Genomic DNA, 16343 nt, shown 5'->3' with positions numbered 1-16343 from the left:
AGGTTTACACAGAAAGCAGCAGGATCAATACACAAGCAGATCCCCCTGGCAGGCCCGAGGCGTGGGGTCTAAGCACCAGAGCTCCTGATGGTAGGGATAGATTCCGCAGCTTGCTAGTGCCAGGTCGTGTTAGCATTTATATGTGATTGGAAAAGTGCTCTACATCTATATACACCCATCAGCCATTACGACCACTGACCGGTCAAGTGAATAATATTGATCATTTTGTTACAATGACATCTGAAAGTGAGTGGGATATATTAGGAATCAAGTGAACATGTTGTCCCTGAAGTTGATGTGTTGAAAGCAGAAAAAAAATGGACAAGAGTAAGGATTTCCGTGACTTTAACAAGGAACAAATTCTAATGGCTAGACGACGGGTCAGAGCAACTCCAAAACTGCAGCGCTTGTGGCATGTTCTGCAGGGGTCAGGACCGACCAAAAGTGGTCCAAGGAAGGAAAACTGGTGGCCCGGCAACATGGTCATGGTTGGCCAAGGCTCATTGATGCATGTGGGCAGCGAAGACTGGCCTGTGTAATCTGATCCAATAGAAGAGCTAACGTAGCTGAAATTGATGAAAAACTTAAAATGGAAGTCCATCCTAATACTTAAATTCTCCCCTGCAATCATTAATGTGAGCCAAGTTCAGTCTTATGTCTCAAAATGAAAAAAAAAAATCCCAGTTTTTCTATCTTTATTTGGCAGTATCCAGTGCCCACACATGACTTCAAATCTTCCTTCTGAGTCTAAGAGCAGCCAGTGGGTGTGGCTACTGAAAGCTAGTGACATCACTGAGAGGGAGGAACACTGTTCCTGGGTAGCTAGCCAGTGGGCATATACTGGATGGGAGGAGCTGATCATAGGTTCCCGCCCAGTGTTCTCTCATCAGTAAGGATGCATTGTACATCCTAATTCAGTGATGGTCGAACCTTGGCACCTCAGATGTTTTGGAACTACATTTCCCATGATGCTCAACTACACTGCAGAGTGCATGAGCATCATGGCAAATGTAGTTCCAAAACATCTGGGGTGCCAAGTTTCGCCATCACTGTACCTAATTCATGAGAAAAGGAAGAAATAAAGACTCATCCTCACAGGGGAGGGGGCGTATAGCTGTGCAACAGGAGAAGGAAGCTGGAAAGGGGGGGGGGAGACTGTCAGTGCGGCTGGACGTGCTCTGGGGTCTCAGCTCACACTCTACAATGATCATAGTACAGGCAACCATACTAAGGCTCTGTTTCCACTAGTGTGACTTGTCATGCGACTTTGGCCCTATAACGTTGCATGACAAGTCACAGCCCATTGATTTCAATGGCACCCGCTCCCATCAATGCGACTTTGAAAGGGTACTTGCAATGCTTTGATGCGACTTTGATCCAGAGAGTGTAAGGTTGGATCAAAGCTGCACTCAAAGTCAAAACTTAGTCTACGTTTCCACTAGTGCGACTCCAAAGCTGTGAAATTTAGCGTGCAATTGAGTGCAGCTTTGATCCAACTTTATACCCTCTGGATCAACGTCGCATCAAAAGTCGCACCAAAGTATTCCGATAATGGGAAATAAGGTTGTCCCTGAAGAACAAGAAGAAGCTGATTGTCTAGTTTGATTAGACTTTCTAAGCTTGCCAATCAGCTATACAGAAAATGAATAATATCAAAGATAAAGATATTTTATGTATAATTAAAAGAACAATTTTTTCATTTTTGACTGGACTTCCACTTTATTGTTGGTTCTGATAGAAAGGTGTCAAAACACCAAAACACGCACTACATCACAGTTCGTTGTGTATGGGGCAGCGTAGCCAAAGACCGGTCAGGGTTCCCATGCTGACCCATGTCCACAGCCAAGAGTGCCTACAATGGGCATGTGAGCAGCAGAATTGGACCACGGAGCAATGGAAGAAGGTGACCTGGTCTGATTAATTCAAGAATAGTTTGAGGAACCCAAAGAGTTTTAGGTGTTGACTTGGCCTCCAAATTCTCCAGAACTCAATCCAATGGAGTATCTGTGGGACGTGCTGGAAAAACAAGTGTGATCCGTGGAGGCCCCACCTCACAATTTACAGGACTTGAAAGACCTGCTACTGATGGCTTGGTGCCAGATACCACAGTATATCTTCAGAGGTCTAGTGGTGTTCATGCCTCTAGGGGTCAGGGTTGTTCTGGCGGGGACCTACTCAATATTAGGTGGGTGGTCATAATGTTATGGCCGATCAGTACGATGGCCGATCAGTGTATGGCCCCATACACACTATAAGATTTTCTGCAGATTTTTGTCTTCAGATTTACCAAAACCAAGTAGTGCAAGAGCCTCCCTGATTGCATACAAATTGAAACACTTAGAGGTTTGACCTCATATTATATGGTTTTGGTAAATCTGAAGACAAAAATCTGCAGAAAATCTAATAGTGTGTATGGGGGCTTAAGACAATGGTAGTGTGAATGAGTCAGTTACAAAGATAAAATATGGGTTGAGAAGAAAGCAGTAGGGCCATAAGATACAGTTGAACATTGAAAATAATACTAATATATATATATATATATATATATATATATATATATATATATATATATATATATATATATATATTATATGTATATTTAAAAAATTCAGAGATAAGTTGGTACAACGAATTGCAGCACAACACACATCAGCAGACGCGCATTATCCACTGCATCACCGGACCCCGCCTCGGCGTATCACCGGACCCCGCCTCGGCGTATATATATTACTTTTTACTCCTGCACTGCGCCCAAGATAGAAAGTTAGGCCCCTGTCACACAGGATCCAGTCTCTGCTATGAAACGGCAGATGTCCACTCACACCTGCCGCCATCCAATCCCGTTCGATAAAAACAGACATATGGTGGTCCTATTCCCTATCCATCCGGCGGATTGGATGGAAACTGACAGGTGGTCCATTTATATCCAATTGCCCCATAAAGGAGAGTGGTACTGTGTCCGTGTCTGCTCTGTCATCCGCCTGCTCAGCGGGGATCAGTAGAGCGAACCCCCCACTGAGCAAGTGAAAGGGGCCTTACACTATATACAGCGAGCCAGCACTTGGTCCGGTCCAAACATCTGAAATCAATAATATAGGGCAGAGCTAAAATTCTTTAACTCAAAAAAAAAAAAAAAAACTATATATTATATATATATATATATATATATATATATATATATATATATATATATATATATATATATATAATCATATATAAATCTAAATATAATACAAGGACAGGGACTGAATTGGTTTACAGCTCACCTTTCCAGATCTGGCAGGTTAGTGGATATCTTCTTCCTCAGACTCCATCTTTCTGTTGAAGGAAAGGATAACGTCTCATACAGATTCTGTATGTTCAAGTAACTAAAAAAAAAAAAAAAAAAAAATGTACAATTACATCCAACAGTTAAAGTTTAATCTACCTATATTTTGCCTTTCCTGGTCTCCACCACCATCATTATCATCAATAAAATCTGTCAATTAACCCCTTGCCGACCTATGTCGGCATATATATACGTCGGCAGAATGGAACGGCTGGGCAAAGTAACCTACCCGTACGTTACTTTGCATTTCCCGCCATGCATGCGTGTGCGCGCCTGCCGCGAGCTCGGTGACCGTGCCCGCGGACTCAATTGGCGCGGGGATACCCGCGATCGTGTCATGAGCTGAAGAACGAGGAGATACCGATGTAAACAAAATCTTCTGCCTAGTGACAGGACACTGATCATCTGCTCCCTGTCATCGGGAGCAACGATCAGTGTCGTGTCACTGCTAGCCCATCCCCCAGACAGTTAGAAACACTCCCCAGGACAAACTTAACCCCTCCCCGCCCCCTAGTGGTTAACCCCTTCACTGGCATTTTTACAGTAATCAATAAAATTTTATAGCATTGATCGCTGTATTAATGCCAATGGTCCCAAAAATGTGTCAAAATTGTCCGACGTTTGCGCCATAATGTTGCAGTCACGTTAAAAATTGCAGTTCACCGCCATTACTAGTATCCCCTATTTTTTAGACGCTAGAACTTTTGCGCAAACCAATCAATAAACACACCAAAAATATGTAGAAGAATACATATCGGCCTAAACGGAGGGAAAAAAAATGTTTTTTTGGGGGGATATTTATTATAGCAAAAAAAAAAATTGTTTTTTTTCTCAAAATTCTCGCTCTTTTTTATTTATAGCGAAAAACAAAAACAAAAAACGCAGAGGTGATCAAATAACACCAAAATAAAGCTCTATTTGTGGGAAAAAAAGGACGGCAAATTTGTTTGGGTGCAACAACGCACAACCGCACAATTGTCAGTTAAAGCGACGTAGTGCTGAATCGTAAAAAGTGCTCTGGTCAGGAAGGGGGTAAATCCTTCCGGGGCTGAAGTGGTTAAAACCGTTTTGTTTTCATTGCACAACTTATTTTAGGCCTTGAGAACTAATCACTGGGTCTTTCTGCTTGTTTATAGAATGTAGGCAGATCATGGCTGGCAGAGGGGTTAGCAGAGTGCTGTACATGACTCTTCATGGTTTAAACAACAGAGAAAATCATGCATCCTGATTAACCACTTAAGGACCGGAAGATTTACCCCCTTAATGACCAGGCCATTTTGTATATATACATTTATTTCTTTTTTATATACTTGCATTTTTGGTATTGGAGTATCACAGTTTATGTATCACTTTTAAACATTTATTCATATCAAGTTCATATTTATTTGGCAACCTAGTGAGGTTTGCACCACTGGTATATGCACATAATTATTTATAATAGTAATTTATTAGGATTGCACTATTCGTGTATGCAGTTTTATTAGTCACTATAGAGGCGCATAGCACCTAACAAGTGCTTTCATTATATAGGCAACGCCATTTACCCTTATACTTGCACTATTATATTATATTTTTCACTCCAGCAGTATATGAGTTTGGAAATTGTACAGAAAAGCGGAGTTCCACCCATTTAAAAGTCAAAAAAGTGTAGCTGCTGACTTTTAACAATCTGACATTCACCTGTATCATGATCCAGTGATGTGAACGAAGCTCTGCTTCGCTCCTCTCCCCATCCTCTCTGCAGTGCCAGCATTGTAACTTTGGGGTGCCTGGCTGAAACGTACTGCGCATGAGCGAGCCACATGGTGCGCCGTGATTGACCGGGCAATCATCTGGGACCTGTGACGTTTACCAGATGATTGCCGAGAGGGAGGGGGCAGAGGTGATCTCCCTTCCTGCGTCGAGAGGAAGTGGGTGCTGGAATCCTTTAAAAAAGAGGGTATCCCCCCGCCCCCCCCCCCCCCCAAAAAAAAAAAAATGACATGCCAAATGTAGTAGGTCACCTTCCCTTAAAGCAGAAGTTCCATTTTTGGGTGGAACTCCGCTTTAATATTATCGCCCACATAATACAAAAAAATTGGGGTATTTGTTTTTAATTCATTAAAGTGTATTTTTTTCCCCAAAAAATTGTGTTTGCAAAACCACTGTGCAAATGCCTTGTGACATAAAAAATTGCAACGATCGCCATTTTATTCCCAGGGTCTCTGATAAAAAAAATGTATAATGTTTGGGGGTTATAAGTACTTTTCTAGCAAAAAATATTGATTTACACTTGTAAACAAAAAGTGCCAGAAAAAGCCTGGTTGGCAAGTGGTTAAATAACAAAGAATGCAGGCGCACCGTTTAGCATTTCTGCATTTCTTCTGCAGTGTCCAGTATCAGCTCTCAGCTTCAATGTGATCACGCAATAGTTTAAGCTGCTGATACCGAAATCTTTTTTTTTTGGTAAATCCTCAAATAAAAACCTCCCGTGTAGGCCACAGCGAGGACAGAAGTGGAAGTAGTAAATAAGACATGGCAATTACATTTTTCTTTGCTCCTCGGAGAACTGGTGCTCCTGAATCACTTGTAGGGACACTCCAGAATCCTCAGAGTTCTGCTGCCAATGTTTCAGTACCTAAATGGAGTCACACAAGATAAAAAAAAGGTGTTACTCAATGGCAATTAACAGCATAATAAGGAAACTCAGGTTCTATCAGAAACAGGCGTTTATGAATTAGAGAATGATCATGTGGCAGATCTATAAAGAAAAAAAAAGAAAAAAAAGATAAAAAAAAGAAAAAAAAAGCCTACCATTTGAATCTGTTGTCTAAAAAATATTCCCTATACCAGCAAGAAAATGCTTTTCTGTGCACCCCTCTGATTCTGGCTTCACTTTGCATTGGGTAGTGATGGTAAACTGAATATTGGAATTTTAAAGACTGAACTTCTAAGTGCACATGAAGCTTTAATTACTCCACTTTTTTTCTTTTTGTTTAAAAAGAACAAACATGTCATACTTACCTGCTCTGTGTAGTGTTTTTGCACAGAGCAGCCCAGATTCTCCTCTTTTTGGATTCTTCGCCAGGGCTCCTGCCGAAGGCTTCCAAAGCAAGCAGCTTGTTATGGGGGCACCCGAACCGAGTCGCTGCTCTGTGTGTCAATTCAGACACGGAGCCGCGGCTTGGCCCCTGGGTGGCAGTGTAGGGGTTAAGCGCGTCCTAGGGGCACGTTACTAACTGTGGGGGGGGCGTGGCTGTGTGTTAGTGAACACTGATCTCTGCTCCAATCACAGGAAGCAGAGATCAGTGTCACTTGTTGCTAGGCAGAACAGGGAGATGCTGTTTACTTCCGCATCTCCCCATTCAGCTTCCCCATGAGACAATCGCGGGTATCCCCCGCGGTGATCGAGTCCACTGGAACCACGGTCAGACTCACGGGGGTCCCGACCGGCACGTGCCGCCGGCGGTGCGCACGTGATGGCACGGAGGCGATTTTAAATGCCAATTTGCCTGTCCGTGCCATTCTGCCGACGTACATTGTCATGCGCCAGTCGGGAAGCGGTTAAGTGCTGCATTTGTGAGTAACGTTTTAATGAGAAATAAACCATTTTGATATATAGAGAGCACTAGATTTTGCCTTTTCTATTCCCATGTGCACCGGAACCCATTGAGGAAATCTGTACTGGCTGGTATCCATCCAATCAGCCGGAGGCGGCATGGAAGAAATAGGAGTTCCATGACCCAGCTGATCTGTTTATATCCCAGAGGGGGAACCTGCTTTTTCTGACCTTCTGGTGAAACAGGGGTAAGAATGTGAGGATAGAAGGGCTAGGATATTGAGGTGGTTGGAGAGCACTTGCATTACCAACGTTAATGCACTGGTGGTGTGTTGTGCGTTTTTTGTGCAGAAGACCCCGAGGATTATTTTTGTGCATTTGGACTCTTATTTTATTCTATTTATTATAAATTTTTTGAGTGTGTGGACTTTATCTTTAGAGCCCATTCACACAGGGGCAACTCCTGATCCGACTTCAGGTCGCCCCAAGTCGCCTCAGGTCGGACAACATTTAAAAAGCAATGTAAGTGAATGAGAGCCGTCTTAATGCACACTACTGAAGTCGCTCCGACTTCAGAAAAGGTTCCTGTACTACTTCTATCCGACTTGTAGGCGACCGGTACCCATTGATTTCAATGGAGATCGCCTCCAAGTCGGATCTCCGTCTATACGGAGGCGACTTTGACAGAATTATTAGCTCTGAAGGGGGAACTCCACGGCAAATTTCTGAAAAAAATTTGGCGTGGGTTCCCCCTCCGAGAGCATACCAGGCCCTTAGGTCTGGTATGGATTCCAAGGGGAACCCCCTACGCCGAAAAAACGGCGTGGGGGTCCCCCCCAGATCCACACCAGACCCTTATCCGAGCACGCTACCCGGCCGGCCAGGAAAGGGGGTGGGGACGAGCGGGCGCCCCCCCCCCCCTCCTGAGCCGTACCAGGCCGCGTGCCCTCAACATGGGGGGGTGCCTTGGGGGAGGGGGGGCGTGCGGCCCCCCCACCCCAAAGCACCTTGTCCCCATGTTGATGAGGACAAGGGCCTCTTCCCGACAACCCTGGCCGTTGGTTGTCGGGGTCTGCGGGCGGGGGGCTTATCGGAATCCGGGAGCCCCCTTTAATAAGGGGGCCCCCGGATACCGGCCCCCCACCCTATGTGAATGAGTATGGGGTACAATGTACCCCTACCCATTCACCTGTGGAAAAAAAAGTACAAAAAAAAAAAAACACAACACAGGGAAAAAATATTTTATTGCACAGCTCCGGGGGTCTTCCGTCTTCGGGGGTCTTCTCGCCGGACTCCTCCGCTATCTTCTTGTAGCTCTTTTGCTAGCGGAGGAGTCCGGCTTTCTTCCTCCCCGCCGCCGGCCTCTTCTCCCGACTTCGGGGGTCTTGTCCCCCTCTTCGGTTCTTCTGCCGGGCCACCGCGCCTTCTTATAGCTCTTTTGCAGGCGGTGGCCCGGTCTTCTGCTGCTGCCGCTGCCCGTTCTTCTTCTTCTTCTTCTCCAGGAGATGTTGACACGACGCTCTCTCCTGCCACAATGCCAGGGACGCGCTCCGCTGCCACTTATATAGGGACAATGGGGCGGTGTCACATGGGTTGATGTCACATGGGTTGATGTCACATGGTGACCCCGCCCCCTTACCATGTGACATCAACCCATGTGACCAACCCATGTGACATCAACCCATGTGACACCGCCCCATTGTCCCTATATAAGTGGCAGCGGAGCGCGTCCCTGGCATTGTGGCCGGAGAGAGCGTCGTGTCAACATCTCCTGGAGAAGAAGAAGAAGAAGAAGAAGAAGAACAGGCGGCGGCAGCAGCAGAAGACCGGGCCACCGCCTGCAAAAGAGCTATAAGAAGGCGCGGTGGCCCGGCAGAAGAACCGAAGAGGGGGACAAGACCCCCGAAGTCGGGAGAAGAGGCCGGCGGCGGGGAGGAAGAAAGCCGGACTCCTCCGCTAGCAAAAGAGCTACAAGAAGATAGCGGAGGAGTCCGGCGAGAAGATCCCCGAAGACGGAAGACCCCCGGAGCTGTGCAATAAAATATTTTTTCCCTGTGTTGTGTTTTTTTTTGTACTTTTTTTCCACAGGTGAATGGGTAGGGGTACACTGTACCCCATACTCATTCACATAGGGTGGGGGGCCGGTATCCGGGGGCCCCCTTATTAAAGGGGGCTCCCGGATTCCGATAAGCCCCCCGCCCGCAGACCCCGACAACCAACGGCCAGGGTTGTCGGGAAGAGGCCCTTGTCCTCATCGACATGGGGACAAGGTGCTTTGGGGTGGGGGGGCCGCACGCCCCCCCTCCCCCAAGGCACCCCCCCATGTTGAGGGCACGCGGCCTGGTACGGCTCAGGAGGGGGGGGGGCGCCCGCTCGTCCCCACCCCCTTTCCTGGCCGGCCGGGTAGCGTGCTCGGATAAGGGTCTGGTGTGGATCTGGGGGGGACCCCCACGCCGTTTTTTCGGCGTAGGGGGTTCCCCTTGGAATCCATACCAGACCTAAGGGCCTGGTATGCTCTCGGAGGGGGAACCCACGCCAAATTTTTTTCAGAAATTTGCCGTGGAGTTCCCCTTGAGCTCATTCTCTGCTTGGCCTCGGCAAAAGTCGCCTGGCCTGGGGCGACTTGTAAGTCGTCCCAAGTCGGGCTTGAAGTCATCACAAGTCGTTTTGAAGTCGTCCCAAGTCGCGCTGTGATCTTAACTCAAGTCGTGTCCAAGTTGCCTGACTCAAGTCGAATACAAGTCGTGTTGCCCCTGTGTGAATGGGCTCTTACTGTTCACTATTCCACAGGGAACACGTATATTTCATTATTGTGTATTTTTCACTATTCCCAGTTAGGGAATATGAATTTTTGATTGTGCACTCAGTATATTGCAAGTTAATCACATATTCTTATTTAATGATTTATTGGGAGTTATTTAGGAAGTGTAACACTGTTTTGTTATGTATATTTTTCTGTCATTTGCATGAGGAACATCTACCCCAAACAACGCTAGTATATAGAGGAATAAGCCCCTATTTATCATATCCAGTCATATTATGAAGTATCGATCCCGAAACGCATCAGCCCACAGAAAATCCACAGGGACTGCCCCACATGTGTGTTTGACCAAACTAGAAATAGTTGGTTCATTTGGAGGAGTGAGTTCACATCCATGTGGGGGCACTGTCCTGTAAGCACATATCAAACACGGATTCATACCCACTTTGTAGAGCCCGAGCACTTTAATTGGAATTTGGAACTTTTTATTGCTTCAAGTTTACTGATGCTTGCAACAAATCTTCTGTATGGGACTTTCTGTAGATTTTTTTAAAAAAGCACCAGGTTTCAAATGTGATATCTATCTAATCTTTGTGGCACTCAAATGTGATATTTAACATTTGTGGCACTTAGCGTGGTATATTCATTTTTATTATTAGTATCATTTTGCACTTGCAAGGTCTTAGGCCCCTTTCACACATGCGGACAGTATGTCCGTATTTCATCCATCCATTTCCGGATGAAATACGGACATACATGCATGCCTATGGGAGAGCGGGTGTCTGCGGATGAACATCCGCTGACACCCGATATTGTCCATCTCCGCTGACGGAGGAAAATCCTATTTTTCTATCCATCTGCGGAGCGGATCGGATGAACATGGACCAGACGGTCCGTGTTCATCCGATCCACCATAGAGGAGAGCGGACAGGGCGGTCCCTGCATAGTGTGCTGGGACCGCCCTGTCACCCGCCGGCTCAGCAGGGATAAACGGAACGATCCCCACTGAGGAAGCGGATCATCACGGGGCAGATCCGTCCCGTGTGAAAGGGGCCTTCTTCACTGCAGCTGTTCATTTATATGATATCACTTCTTCATACCAATAGTTAGATTCTTTTGGCGCTTTGGATTTTTTTACTAGAGTTTGTGAGATGCTGATTTTGACAGACACCTGTTTTTTTTTTATTTCACATTTCACTTTGTGTTGATCTCACCTGGGAGTAGAAAACCCGGTAACTCTTGGATTTGGGGAAAAGTGCAAATGTGACAAAGCTGCCGGGAGGACTGAAATGAATAGGCAGGTGAGGGAGGAGGGAGCTTTTATACTCGATTAGCAAAATGGCGACCACACTGTTCGAATCCTGCAAACAAAGAAAATAACGTTATTAATAAAAAAAAACTGACAACCACAGGGTCATGATTATAACACAACATCTGAAACAAAAGAACACCCCAGGGAGATTCCAAGATCGGTGGACTGGGGGCTTTGAATAGTGAGATTTGTCAGCTACTAAAAGAAGTGTCTCCTGAACTAAAATTGGTACATAGCACTTTGAATAGAGTTCCATTATTGCAATTTTTACATAGTTACATTGGTGCAGCTTGGACCAATGCAAATATATATATATGTGCCACATCACTAGGATCCCCATGGAAACTGGAAATCACTGTAGCTACTGATACTACAGTGATCGTCACTAGGATTCAGGTTCGAGTTGCCACCTCATCCCTTTAAACCTGAACAAATATGAATTACACAGGTTCTGTGGCTGATTAAGCTGGTAATTAAACTCACTTGATGCCTTATCTGCATTAAATTAGCGTCAGAACTAGAGTTGCACAATTAATCGTTAAAAAATCGTCATCTCTATTCAACCCCTCTGATGATCTCTATTTTAAAGTTTGCTGATTCTTTCATATAACAAGTGGAGAGATTTATCTACTCACTCAGCTGTCAAAAGAAAACATCCAGGCAGTCTGCCAAGTTTTTAAAATGAAACATTGTAACTAACTCTTCTCTTCTTAGATCAAAGGGATCAACTTCTGTGTGTGAAAAAAAATCCAGGCAGTCTGCCAAGTTTTTAACAAAGTGTAAATGCAGGAAGTTTAACCACTTAAAGTCTAAATCTTTTTCGGACATTTGTTTCTTAAATTAAAATCAATATTTTATGCTAGAAAATTACTTGGAACCCCCAAACATTATACATATTTTAGCAGAGACCCTAGGGAATAAAATGGCAATTGTTGGAATATTTTATGTCACACTGTATTTGCCCAGCGGTCTTTCAAATGCATTTTTTTGGGAAAAAAATACACTTCAATGAAAAAAAAAAAAGTAAAGTTAGCCCAATTTTTTTGTTTTAATGTGAACGATGTTACGCTGTGAGAATCGTGATCTATCTATCTGCTAAGCAAAAAAAAAATCGTGATTCTCATTTTAGCCAGAATCGTGCAGCTCTACTCAGAACCTGTGTAATTCATATGTGTTCGGGTTTAAAGGGATAAGGTGGCAACCCTATTTCAGGTTCCATGCCAAGGGGCTACACTGCTGCTTAGTCAACACAGGTACAGGGGCACAAGTTTGCAGTTTTCTTAATGAAAGCAAAATGTTTTAGGAGATTGTATGAATGCTTTCTCTCCTTAAAAACTTATAGAAAGAAACAAAAAAAGTATAAAAAGACACCCAGGCAGACCGATAATTAGTTGATGCACAGGGTGGTTCAAAGTCAGAACCGTATCCCTATGCTGGGGCCCCCACCTAAAATGAACAGATGTGGTTCCTTAACTGCTTCAGCCCCTGAAGATTTCACCCCCTTCCTGACCAGAGCACTTTTTGCGATTCAGCACTGCGTCGCTTTAACTGACAATTGCGCGGTTGTGCGACGTTGCACACAAACAAAATTGAAGTCCTTTTTTTCCCACAAATAGAGCTTTCTTTTGGTAGCATCATCTCTGCATTTTTTACGCTATAAACAAAAAAAAGAGCGACAATTTTGAAAAAAATTTAAAAAACACAATATTTTTGACTTTTTGCTATAATATCCCCCAAAAATATATAGTGCTGATTGGCCCTGTGCCGATCACATGCACTCTCCCAAGAAAAAGAAAAAAACCTTTGTAGCGATACACGACAAACTGAGCATGTGCATCCTGCCCCCAAGGCTCTGTTCCATCAGGCGATGGATTGGGGACCATGGAATTAGGGGAGGATCAGAGAAAGCAGGATCAAACAGCCTTTTTACACAATGCAGAGGATTTAAGAGGAAGTAAACCCTGATGAGTTTACTTCCTCTTTCATTCCCTGCAAAGGCAAAGCATAATGGACTACTATGCATCGCATAGTAGCCCATTATGTGTCACTTACCTGACACAGGAGCCAGCGAAGTCACCGCTGTCCCCTGTAGTCCATCTTCTCGGTGGGGTCTCGCAGCTCCACCGCTGTCATTCGGTGAAGCCGCGATGACGTCACTCCCGCGCATGCGCACGGGAGCCGAGTCGCGCGGCATCCTTGTCATCGAGGATGCCACGCTCAGTGCGCCTGTGCGCTGCTGTCTACGGCGCATGCGCCGTAGACAGCGGTGCCCGTCTTCGGGCAAATATCTCCTAAGCCGTGTAGGTTTGGGAGATATTTCTTGGACCTACAGGTAAGCCTTAATCTAGGCTTACCTGTAGGACAAAGTGGTTTGCAAGGGTTTACAACCACTTTAACCCATTAGGTTCCACAGTGAGTACAACAAGCATTCGTTACTTCATATATAGACTGATTTTACTGTTGTGGGTTTAAAAAAACACTTTCAAGAGGAACTTCAGCTTGACTTTATGAAATCCTGTAGCTGTTGACCTTTAAAGATCAGGGTCCATTGCCGTCTTCCCACAGCCGATTCTTTTTGCTGCTGGGGGTCACTAGAGCCAACATCTTGGATAAGGAGAGCCGGCTATAGCTTCCTGAGGAACCCTACCTAGCTTTCCACTGTATGTGCGTGATCTTGTGCAATGCTTTGTGAACCATCCTCCAACCTTTGGGACATGTGACATGACCCAGGAGGCTGCAGGAAGGAAGGTGGCAGGGCAAGGGATGCCATCGTCAGCCATTGAAAGTGTGTTTCCCCCCCCCCCAGACCTAGGATTAGAGCTGCGGTATAAATAAATACCCTTGACACATTTTCATCCAATATAGGATTGTTTGATGGGTGCAGGGACAGATACAACTGGAATACTTTCAAAGCCCTCTGTATAGAGCTGCAGAGCAGTACATAGCTGCCACACAAAAGAATAAAAGAAAACAGAAAAGATCCCTCTTTACAAATACTCCGACAACATCTGTGGAAAGAAACGTAGAGACGTGTCTGTCATGTCCACAGCAAAACACGAATGATGAATGGAGGTAGAGCTGTACAATTGGATGTCCTTTATCTAGATTTCCTTTCCCGCTTCTCTTGCTGTATATTTTTATCTAGCAGGGAGTTCATGTCTACAGCGATCGCTTCTCCCAGCCTGTAATTGGCTCCAGCAAAAAGCGGTGACAATAGGCGGAAGGTCAGTGCTCGGCGCAGAAGAAAAGATAAAATAACGATGAGAATATATTGAGCAGTACACAACACAAAAGATAAAACATGTGCCTTGCTATTGTTACGTCTCTTTTTTCGGTAAATAACCTTTTCCTATGATGGATCAGAATGGCGGCTTTAAATCAAGCCGTACACAGCTCCAAATAAAAGGATAGATAGAACAAGGACACTACTCTTCAAATAATGAAAAAAAAGAGGAATGTGATAACTCTTGTACCATCACTTTCCCTGTGTGCTCATATGGGTACACAGGAGACTCAGAGTGCTGTTGGTGCCCTTAGCAGAATGGATGCCAAGCTAGAGGACCCCCAATCCCATGAGTTATTATAACCCCTTCTGGGTACACAGAAAACCCATAGGGTTACACTGGCTTAGCAGGATGGATGCCAAGTTAGAGGACACGTGTAAAAACCAAACACTCCCCTCAAGAGTTGCAACCCCTTCTAAAGCTGCCAACACTGTTCAGCTAGGGTTGGTTCCAGATGAACCAGACAAATTTTGCTTAGTGAATGGTCTTTTGTTGATCCCCTTCCGCTTTAAATCCATCAAATGATAAATTAAAGGAGCAGGGCGGAAAATTCTGGCTACACAGAAAACCTCTGGAATGCCATCAGTGCCAGGAACAGAATAAGCGCCAAGTTAGAGGACCCCCAACACCCACCACACAAGTAATAATTCCTTCTGGGTACACAGACGACCCCTGCCATGCTATTGGTGCCCTTAGCAGGATGGAAACCAAACTTAGAGGACTCCCAACTCCCCAACCCATGAGTTAAAACCTCTTCCGGTTACACAGAAAACCCTGTAATGCTATTGATGCCCTTAGCAGGATGGACACCAAGTTAGAGAACCCCCACCCCATGAGTTATAACCCCTTCTGGGTACACAGAAAACCCCTGAAGTGCTATTGGTGCCCTTAGCAGGATGGACCCCAAGTTAGTGGACCCCCACCCCACAAGTTATACCCCCTTCTCAGTACACAGAAAACCCCTGAAGAGCTATTGGGGCCCTTAGTAGGATGGACACCAAGTTAGAGGACTCACAACCCTCCAACTCACCCCATGAGTTTTAACCCCTTCTGGGTACACAGAAAAACCCTGGAGTGCTACTGGTGCCCTTACCAGGATAAACAGAGGTCCCCCAACCCTCCACCACCACACCCCACAAGTAATAATTCCTTTTGGGTATGCATAAGACCCCTGGCATACTATTGGTGCCCTTAGCAAAATTTATGGCAAATTAGAGGATCCATAATACCCCAACCTATGAGTTATAACCCCTTTTGGGTACACAGAAAACTCATGCAGTGCGATTGGTGCCCTTAGCAGGATAAACGCCAAACTAGAGGAACCCAACAACCACAGAACCCATGAGGTTTAAGCACTTCTGGGTACACACAAAGCCCAGAGTTGCATTAGTGCCTTTAGTAGGATGGACACCAAGTTAGAGGACCCCCACTCCATGAGTTATAACCCCTCCTGGCTACACAGAAAATCCCTGGAGTGCTATTGGTGCCCTTAACAGGATGGACACCAAGTTAGAGGACCCCCAAACCAAACACAACCCCACTCCGAGAGTTATAACGCCCTTCTAAAGTCAGCCATACACTGTTTGAACTTAGGCCAGTTCTAGATGAACCCGCCAAAATGTCCATAGTGGACAGTGTCTTTGTCCCCTCCCGCTTAACATCCCTCAATAGATAAACTGAAGGAGCAGGGTGGAAAACTGTCAGCCAAAAAAAGCAGCTGCATCCATTCAGATGCCGCCATTGATCGGGTATTCCTCCATCTGCACTATACGACAGGAGGGATAGATTAATCTATTCGATTAATTTTTCTCAGACCACATAAAGAAAAAAAAACAAAACACATCTAAAAGTGTATGGAAAACTTTAGAAAGATGAAAGCGCAGATGCAGTTTCGGGAATGGCAGAGATAGAACCAAACCATGAAAATACGTCAGGAAGATGTCACCAAGTAAACCTGGCAGATGTGACTAGAGGTCGACTGATATGGGTTTTTCTCTGGCCGATGCCGATATTTAGAAATCACGGCAGCCGATGGCCGATATACAATGCCGATTTTTGTGGGCCGATATGCAAGGCTGATTTTTTTATTTTCCTTATTCCCCCCCCCCCTTCATCTCATA

The 16343-nt window shown here is 45.1% G+C and overlaps 1 protein-coding gene across 1 annotated transcript in view; it reads right to left on the bottom strand.

Annotated features, from left to right (window-relative positions):
* The window catches only part of DNAAF9 (dynein axonemal assembly factor 9), a 199675-nt gene that overhangs the window by 72188 nt on the left and 111144 nt on the right, over window positions 1–16343 (bottom strand). The window contains exons 22-24 of the mRNA XM_077478035.1: window positions 10842–10988; window positions 5854–5945; window positions 3267–3368 (exon numbers count right to left, since the gene is read on the bottom strand). Coding sequence (XP_077334161.1) covers window positions 3267–3368; window positions 5854–5945; window positions 10842–10988 — 341 coding nt within the window. The remainder of the gene's footprint in view (window positions 1–3266; window positions 3369–5853; window positions 5946–10841; window positions 10989–16343) is intronic.

Source organism: Lithobates pipiens, unplaced genomic scaffold (assembly GCF_037356315.1).
Source record: "Lithobates pipiens isolate NorthernLeopardFrog02 unplaced genomic scaffold, aLitPip1_a1.2 Scaffold_13, whole genome shotgun sequence".
NCBI lineage: Eukaryota > Metazoa > Chordata > Amphibia > Anura > Ranidae > Lithobates > Lithobates pipiens.
Note: the sequence above shows the minus strand (reverse complement) of the source record. Positions and strands in the feature narration are given on the sequence as shown.